The sequence below is a fragment of the Oncorhynchus masou genome, chromosome 28, assembly GCF_036934945.1.
Source record: "Oncorhynchus masou masou isolate Uvic2021 chromosome 28, UVic_Omas_1.1, whole genome shotgun sequence".
Classification (NCBI taxonomy): domain Eukaryota; kingdom Metazoa; phylum Chordata; class Actinopteri; order Salmoniformes; family Salmonidae; genus Oncorhynchus; species Oncorhynchus masou.
Genome location: NC_088239.1, coordinates 51,966,488 through 51,976,273, shown reverse-complemented (window position 1 = coordinate 51,976,273; position 9,786 = coordinate 51,966,488). Strand labels below are relative to the sequence as shown.

The following is a 9,786-nucleotide window of genomic DNA, read 5'->3' as shown; positions in this document are numbered from 1 at the left end:
AAATCTATGGCAAGACTTGAAAATGGTTGTCTAGCAATGATCAACAACCAATTTGACAGAGCTTGAACAACTTTGAAAATAATCATTGTTTTACAATTGAAGGTCAAATACACTGCATTTCAAACAGTTAGTAATAATCTAATGAATTCTGGGTTTATACACCTAGGCTAAATACAAGCCTTCCACAACCATAAGACCCACTAATAATGAAATGTGTTTATCAAAATAGTTTAACAGGCTTTTTTTTGCAATGAACACTAATTACATTTTTTGTTACAAATTTAACTAGGACCATGCATAATGCATATTCACTAATAATGACTAACTTATTGTAGGAGGCATTAGGCCATAGAAAATGAACACAGGTCTCGTCAACAATCTCTCAAACCCACGTGCTAATGATTAGCCAGCTAATCTTTGTATTTCAAGTTTAGCCAACTTGGATCTACAGTGCCTTGCGAAAGTATTCGGCCCCCTTGAACTTTGCGACCTTTTGCCACATTTCAGGCTTCAAACATAAAGATATAAAACTGTATTTTTTTGTGAAGAATCAACAACAAGTGGAACGCAATTATGAAGTGGAACGACATTTATTGGATATTTCAAACTTTTTTAACAAATCAAAAACTGAAAAATTGGGCGTGCAAAATTATTCAGCCCCCTTAAGTTAATACTTTGTAGCGCCACCTTTTGCTGCGATTACAGCTGTAAGTCGCTTGGGGTATGTCTCTATCAGTCTAGCACATCGAGAGACTGACATTTTTTCCCATTCCTCCTTGCAAAACAGCTCGAGCTCAGTGAGGTTGGATGGAGAGCATTTGTGAACAGCAGTTTTCAGTTCTTTCCACAGATTCTCGATTGGATTCAAGCGGCCTACCTTATTTCTCAGAATGAGAATGAGTGTCACAAATCTCGCCGAAGATGGTGCCTCTTCCTGTTCGGGCGGCGCTCGGTGGTCATTGTCGCCGGCCTATTAGCTGCCATCGATTCCCTTTCCGTTTGTTTCTGTTTATTGGGTTTAATTGGGTACACCTGTTTTGAGTTAGGTTTTGTTTGCAGGCTATTTAAGGGCACTAGGCCCACTGGGTATTTGTGCGGGCTTGTTTCTTGTTATCTATGTATGAGTGTTATCAGTATTTTTCCGGGACAGTTTTTTGGGACGGGTTGTTTCATGTGCCCTGGTGTTTTGCATATCGTGGAATCACAGTCTATGGAATAAAATATCCACGTACTGAATTACCTGCTTTCTGCGCTTGACTCCTCCACTCACCATCATTAGAAGTTGTAACAGAAGCCCGCACCACCGAAATGGAGTCAGCAGGAGCAGCGACCACCCCTCTCCCAACTATGGAGGAGCGCGTCCATCACCATACGGCTGTTCTCCATCGGATCGGTACAGCGATGGACCAGATGATGGAGAGGATGGAGCGATGGGAAAGGAGTGGTCTACCGACGTCTACCCCAGCACCCCCACAGACGACGCCACCTACTCCACCTACGTCGTCCTCTGGTTCCAGCGCACTGCGTCTCTCCCCCCCCGAGGGAGTACGTTGGAGCGGCGGCTGGGTGCCAGGGATTTTTGCTCCAGCTCTACCTGGCTACCGTGCGTCCGGCTCCCTCGGGTGAGGAGAGTGTGAGCCTCCTCGTCTCCTGTCTAACGGGCAGGGCCCTGGACTGGGCCAACACTGTCTGGAACAGTCCAGCCTCGGCTCGGGACAAGTACCTGGTGAGCGACTGTTCCACCTCAGACAGGAGACGAGGAGTGCACAGGACTTCACGTTGGAGTTCAGGACCCTAGCTGCTGGTGCTGGGTGGAATGACAGGGCCCTGATGGACCATTACCGGTGCAGTCTCCGGGAGGACGTCCGTCGGGAGCTAGCTTGTCGGGACACTACTCACTCCCTGGATGAACTGATAGACATGTCGATTCGATTGGACAACCTGCTAGCTGCCCGCAGGCGTTCAGAAGGGGTCCTGTTAATTCCACCCTCCAGCCCTCCCGCTCCCACTCCGATTGAGTTGGGAGGAGCTGCATCTAGGGAGACCAGAGGAGGAGGCTCCTCCTGCGCCTATTGTGGACGGAGAGGACACACTTCGGACCGGTGCTGAAGGAGTTCCTCTGGGAGTCGAGCTGGTCGGCGGAACACTCCTCGGCCACCCCAGGTAAGCAGGCACCACACTCACCCAGAGCTCTCTGTTGGTCACATGTTTTTGTTTATTTTTTTCCTGCGTTTTTTCCCTCTCTTCAGCATAAGGTGCTAGTCGATTCAGGCGCAGCTGGGAGTTTTATGGATCGCGGACTTGCCCGTAAGTTGGGTATTCCGTTAGTGCAGATAGACCCACCTGTCCCAGTGCACTCCTTAGATAGCCGACCGTTAGGGTCAGGGCTGGTCAGGGAGGCCACGATTCCGCTGGACATGGTGACTCAGGGGGATCATAGGGAGAGGATCAGTTTCTACCTTATTAATTCACCTGGGTTTCCGGTGGTGTTGGGGGTTCCCTGGCTGGCTATTCACAATCCCCTCATTTCCTGGAAACAGGGGGCTCTTCAGGGGTGGTCAGACGAGTGTTTGGGTAGGTGTATAGGAGTTTCCATCGGTGCCACAACGGTGGAGAGTCCAGACCAGGTTTCCACCGTGCGCATTCCCCCAGAATATGCCGATTTGGCTATCGCTTTTAGTAAGAAAAAAGCGACCAAATTACCACCCCATCGACGGTGGGATTGCGTGATAAACCTCCAGGAGAACACTGCACTTCCCCGGAGTCACGTGTACCCACTGTCACAGGAGGAGACGTTGGCTATGGAGACATATGTCACGGAAGCTCTGAGACAGGGGTACATTCGGCCCTCCATGTCACCCGTCTCCTCGAGTTTCTTTTTTGTGAGGAAAAAGGAGGGAGGTCTGCGTCCGTGCATTGATTATCGAGGTCTCAATTCGATCACAGTGGGTTTTAGTTATCCGCTACCTCTCATCGCTACGGCGGTGGAATCATTCCACGGAGCGCGTTCTTCACAAAACTGGACCTCAGGAGCGTGTATAATCTGGTGTGTATTCGGGGAGGAGACAAGTGGAAAACAGCGTTTAGTACCACATCAGGCCACTATGAGTACCTCGTCATGCCGTATGGGTTGAAAAATGCTCCAGCCATCTACACGATGAGATTCTCAGGGACTTGCACGGGCAGGGTGTGGTAGTCTATATTGATGACATCTTGATTTATTCTTCCACACGCGCCGCGCATGTCTCCCTGGTGCGCAAGGTTCTTGGGCGACTGCTGGAGCATGACCTATACGTCAAGGCTGAGAAATGTGTGTTCTCCAAACCAGCCGTTTCCTTCCTGGGTTATCGCATTTCCAGCTCGGGGGTGGTGATGGAGTGTGACCGCGTTAACGCTGTGCGTAATTGGCCCCACACACTCCTTAGTGTTAAGGGAACCTGGTCTATAAGAGATCGTAAATCTAAAGCGTGTAAAGAACATGGCCCACCTAGCCTGACGCGGATTCAGTCTCCTCGCTGCTCAAATATACTCCAGATTGCGGTGGTCAGTCCAGATGAGGAAAGGGTGTTTAGCCCCCTCTAGCCAGTGTCTCCACACCTTCAGGGCCTTTACCATAGCTAGTAACTCCCGGTCCCCCACATCATAGTTCCGCTCTGCCGGACCCAGCTTCTTAGAAAAGAAAGCGCAGGGACGGAGCTTCGGTGGCGTGCCCGAGCGCTGAGACAGCACGGCTCCAACCCCAGCCTCGGACGCATCCACCTCGACTATGAATGCTAACGAAGGGTCCGGATGCGCCAACACGGGAGCTTCAGTGAACAGCGCCTTCAACTGGTAGAAGGCTCCATCAACCGCAAACGCACCGGCCCCCCTTCAGCAGTGAGGTAATAGGCGTCGCCACTTGGCCAAAACCCCGGATAAACCTCCGGTAGTAATTGGCAAACCCTAAAAACCGCTGCACCTCCTTTACCGATGAGGGGCCTGCAGTACCTCGTGGCCTGGGAGGGGTACGGTCCGGAGGAGAGGTGCTGGGTACCAGGGAGGGACATTTTAGATCCTTCCCTCTTGAGGGATTTCCACCGCCTCCACCCAGATCGCCCCGCGCCTCATCCTCTGGGTCGTCCTTGAGGCCGGGGTCGGCACGCTACGGGAGCCACGCGTCAGAGGGGGGGGGTACTGTCATGGTGCCTCTTCCTGTTCGGGCGGCGCTCGGCGGTTGGGTTTAATTGAGTACACCTGTTTTCAGTTAGGTTTTGTTTGTAGGCTATTTAAGGGCACTAAGCCCACTGGGTATTTGTGCGGGCTTGTTTCCTGTTATCTATGTATGAGTGTTATCACTATTTTTCCGGACAGTTTTTAGTCCGGTGTATTTTTGGGACGGGTTGTTTCATGCGCCCTGGTGTTTTGCATGTTGTGGAATCACAGTCTATGGAATGAAATATCCACGTACTGAATTACCTGCTCTCTGCGCTTGACTCCTCCACTCACCATCATTAGAAGTTGTAACAATGAGTTGTCAATTCCTTATATAATTGTGTTTTATGTTTATTGCACATTTATAAAACACCGGACGGCTAGTATGTAACCGTATTTGGCTAAAATGCTGCTAGTGGTACGTGGGTATGATTAATTAACTGCGTTTGACGGGTCCTTTTTATCTTCTTCTAATGCCTCTGAAGGGGAAAGTAATCCAAAAGTAACTGAAAGTAATCAAGTTACTTTACTTAGTTTGGCTAATCCAGAAGTTGCGTTACTGATTACAATTTTGGACAAGTAACACTGAACTATAATGGATTACATTCGGAAAGTAACCTACCCAATTCTGCTGATGCCTGCCAGATCTTACAACGCCTGGATAGGTATTTTACACATCAGCTAAGCACACAGTGGTGAAAAGTAATACTTTAAAGTACTACTGAAGTAGTTTTTTGGGTTATGCGTACTTTAATTTACTATTTCCATTTTTGACAACTTTTACTTCACAACATTCTTAAACAAAAAATAATGTACTTTTTACTCCATACATTTTCCCTGACACCCGAAAGTACTTGTAACATTCTGAATGCTTAGCAGGACAGAAAATTATCCAATTCACACACTTGTCAAGAGAACGGCCCTGCTCATCCCTACTGCCTCTGATCTGGCGGACTCACTAAGCACAAATGCTTCATTTGTAAATTATGTTTGAGTTTTGGAGTGTGCACCTGGCTATCCGTAAATAAAAAAAAACAAGACAATTGTGCCTTCTGGTTTGCTTAACATAAGGAATTTTAAATTATTCATGCTTTTACTTTTGATAGTAAGGTAGATTTTAGCAATTGCATTTACTTTTGATACTTAAGTATATTTAAAACCAAATACTTTTAGACTTTTACTCAAGTAGTATTTTACTGGTGGACTTTCACTTTTACTTGAGTCCTTTTCTTTTAACCCTTTAACTATCTCTTCTTGAAAAACGTATAAAGAAATATTTAACCTTTACATTCCTACAACTAACAACTCAAATAAGAACTTCCAATAGTTTTTTTAACTTGATGTTTATTTAGGAAATTACAGAGGTCTACCAGGCCAAAAGAGGGGACGCATTCAGCAGTATGCTACAAACATTCCTCTTTGACATGTAGAATAAGGAATCACGGCTCTATTCATGGTATTTCTATCTGCAACGTTCAAAACACTTTGGCAACTGAATATGGTTATGCCAGTAATGCCATATTAGAATGACAATTTGTATAGCATTTTTACTCAGCTCAACAATATTACATAAAATACTTTAGATCTGCTTAATGGCATTTATAGTTAAGGATTGTTAAACGAGGACTGATATCAAATTTGAACAAATTATGGATTTCTTTGGTTTTCAAACATAAATATTCAATTACATTGAAATTAAGGCATTTTCAAATGGTGTATATAGTTCAATGTACTTCATTTTCAAATGATCCATGTTCTTCCATCATGTTTCCCACATGATTAGACTACATTTTGACATAATGTGACAAAGTGCAGCTTTTTAAAAACTATTATAAGCATTATTTTAGAGACAATCTGTAGTCTAAATATTGATAAATTGACACCAAGGCGAATGTAGTTTAACCAATTTATATTGCATAATATAGTGTGTTGACAACAATTCAATAAAATGTTTAACCAAAATGAGTATTTTTAATAAAACATTTATTTACCACATTCTTAGTCCATAGTAGCCTACCTTACATATCAAATGCCTGGTTGAGCACAGTTTTTCCAAAGTCTAGATTTTTGAAAACCTTTTTACATTTAACTCTTTATTTACATATTCTTTTTCTTCAAGGTCTCTACTAACAGGATTGGTGCAATATTCATCCCCCACCAACTGAATTCTTGCATTTTATCCTGATTTTGAGTTTTCTTACAGCCTTCCAAGCGAGTGCCACAATTACGAACTGCCGCTACCCAAAAGAATAGGAATTATTGATGCAGGAGGGCTGGGAGGGTTGACTAATCAAGTTCTAGTGACGTTTCTTTCCTTTTATATCTACTTTTAAATCCAATGTTAAAACATGTTCTACCAGCCGGTTGAGAAAACAGTTCAAATTCAAGCTAATTGTTTGTTTCTGCATACAGTTTCAGTTCTCTAAATATTTTGTCATCAATTCTATTCTTTTTGTACGCGACAGGTGTTTGATTATGGTTATATTTTGATTCTGTGACTCTCTCTCTCAGAGTTGCGTGAGGCATCATCGGCTGAAAAGACCTGGGCAACTAACTGTATGAGAACCATTGGCTACATGCCTACCACTGGAGGCTGGTGAGGGGAGAACGGCTGATAATAGTGACCGGACAGGAGCAAATGGAATGGCATCAAACACCAGGAAACCATGTGTTTGATGTAATTGATACCATTCCACTGAAATCCGCTCCAGTCATTATCACGAGCCCGTTCTCCACAATTAAGGTGCCACTGAGCTAGAGCTGATAGAGATGAGCCAGCAGATCAACATGAACTGTGAGTAGGCCTAACCATATCTGTGCGATGTGTGTTTAAAGGGAACCTTTTGTGAGTGTCTTTTTTTCTGTGATACCGCTCCTGCATTTTCTCTATCATGTTCTGTTATTACTCTCTCTTAATACACTATCTCTTCCCTTCCTTTCTTCCTCCCTCTCTCTCTCTCTCTCTCTCTCCCTCCTTTTGTAAAGCAAACTTGGTCTTTGCATATGCTATTTCAGTTCTCTAAATATTTTATAATCAATTACATTATTTCTGTTTCTGACAGGTTTTTGCAACCTGTAGGCTAATGCAAGTACACTGAGTGTACAAAACAATAAGAACACCTTGAGTTGCACCCTCAGAACAGCCTCAATTCGTCAGGGCATTGATTCTCCAAGGTGTCGTAATCGTTCCACAGGGATGCTGGCCCATGTTGACTCCAATGCTTCCCACAGTTCTGTTAAGTTGGCTGGATGTCCATTGGGTGGTGGACCATGTTACACACAAACACATGATACACACGGGAAACTGTTGCGTGTGAAAAACCCAGCAGCTTTGCGGTTCTTGACACAAACACCTGGCACCTACTACCATACATCGTTCACAGGTACTTAAATCTTTTGTCTTGCCCATTCACCCTCTGAATGGCACACATAAACAATCCATGTCTCAATTGTCTCAAGGCTTAAAAATCCTGAGTCTATGTCATGGAAAAAGCAGGTGTTCATAATGTTTTGTACACTCTGTGTATATCCAACTAGCTCAGGTCCAGTCTGATTGCCCTCTGCTCTGAATGCAGATAGACAAGGTCACACGCACACACACACGCACGCACGCACACACACACACACACACACACACACACACACACACACACACACACACACACACACACACACACACACACACACACACACACACACACACACACACACACACACACACACACACACACACACACACACACAACACACACACAAAGTGTATAATTGCAATAAAGCTGTTTATTCTCAACTACACATTGTTTTAGTATTTGGCATGCATAGAATCGCACAAGACAAATTCAAAGTCACAAATAAGTCTGCATAAGGGAGACACACAAAAACTCACAAGTTCCACACTCAAACACACTCTCATCAGTACAGAGATACACACTGATAACACACACATAGAGAGACACAGGTTTCAGTGCTATGTTGATCACCACAATAAATTACAGTGTGTATGTTTGTCTGTGGTGCACATTGTTGATTTGTACGGAGGGACAGCGTGACAGTGTGTCTGGTTAAATCAAAAGTGGAGCTTGCAATCTCAGTATTCATGCAAAATAATGTGCACATCTTTGGGTCTTGGGTTGGCCAGACGTAAACAGTTTATTTATGATTGCTACCCCATTCCCCAGTCTTCGGTTTTCACCAAAATGCTCTTTCCTTTATCAAAACAGTTGCCCATCTATGTTCAGAGCTTGTATAATGTAACTTGATATGTGTTTGATAATCTGAAGAAGTGCATCAGCGCTAATACGTGAGATGTATTTCAAGACAGAGACAGTTGGCTAGCGTATGCCATGGGTTTGAAACTAACTCTACAATAGCTTAAGACATATGGAATCGTACAATATGGGAGAATTGAGCTTCACACAAACATACACGTACACACACATGAACAATACATATTTTGACAGTAGGTACGTTGAAATAATATTGCCATTAAAAAGTTTAGCTTAGGAGTACAAAGGCCCAGAGGGGAATATAGTGCTTTAGGTTGGTTATGGGAGACGCTGGCATGAGAAAGTAATAAAAATGTCAATATGTCTCCTTTACTTTCCCATAGCCTTAACCAACCATGGTAATGATTGTAAGTAGCTCAAACATCACATTGCTCTTGAGCCACTGTAAACACCAAATGTTTTCTCTAATAGCGGAAATGTACAGTGTAAAATTGTGGGAGGCTGGCTGTTCTCTTTTGCTCTTAGAGACAGCAGCATACAGCATCATGATCGCTGACGTTGTTCCGTCAGCTTCTGTGCTCGTCTTCGGATGTGGCAGTAGCAGGGCGGTTGTTGATATGTCGTTTCCCCATTCTGTTCTACAGAAGTCAGAGGTAAGTGGTCCGTTGGTAAGGGCTCCGTCATCTCTTCTCCTTCTCTTCCTCTCTTACCAGGAAAGGGGCCAGTCAGAAACATGGCCTACAGGTGCTTAACCTGTCACTCAGCGAGACATCATACGTACAAACTCTGAGGGGTGAGGAGAAAGATGAATAAAACAACAGAGATGGAGAATGAACATGATTTAGATCAAGTGTAGGGGCTGAAGATCATGAAGAACTGTACGTGCTGCTATCAGCCAATAAAAAGAAATATGTATTTTGAGCACTGGGGATCATAAACGTGGATGGATTTAGTGGAAGAAAAGCAGCACATTGCTATTTTTATCCCGCCTGTCTTCGAGTGTGTGTTAGGGGAGGGAGAAGAGATAGAGGGAGCGAGAGGAAATAATAAAAGATAGTTAAAAAAAGGAAAAGGCTAGAGGGAGAGAGAGAGAGAGAGAGAGAGAGAGAGAGAGAGAGAGAGAGAGAGCATGCATTCCTTGTTCTCTTGGTCATCTATGAGGTGACATAATCCCTTGGTGTGGAGATAATCTGACAGACAGCCCGACTCCCTTCATCCGCCCGTCTCACTCTCAGCATGGTGCTGGAGTATCCTGACTCAAAATGTGTGTGTGTGAGGATTGGCACTGAGGCAGCGTGTCGATGCATGTGTATGTGCTTGTATGTGTGTGGGATAGATAATGAGTGTGAGTGTGAAGCAGGAGAGAGTG

General features: G+C 44.5%; 1 protein-coding gene across 2 annotated transcripts in view; it reads right to left on the bottom strand.

Moving 5' to 3' along the window:
• Positions 1 to 7,953: 7,953 nt before the first annotated feature.
• LOC135517854 (calcium-binding protein 1-like) overlaps positions 7,954 to 9,786 on the bottom strand; it is a 22,992-nt gene continuing 21,159 nt past the window's right edge. For both annotated transcript variants that reach the window (XM_064942513.1, XM_064942512.1), the window contains one exon: positions 7,954 to 9,203. In XM_064942513.1, the coding sequence (XP_064798585.1) occupies positions 9,178 to 9,203 (26 nt within the window). In that variant the 3' untranslated portion in view covers positions 7,954 to 9,177. The remainder of the gene's footprint in view (positions 9,204 to 9,786) is intronic.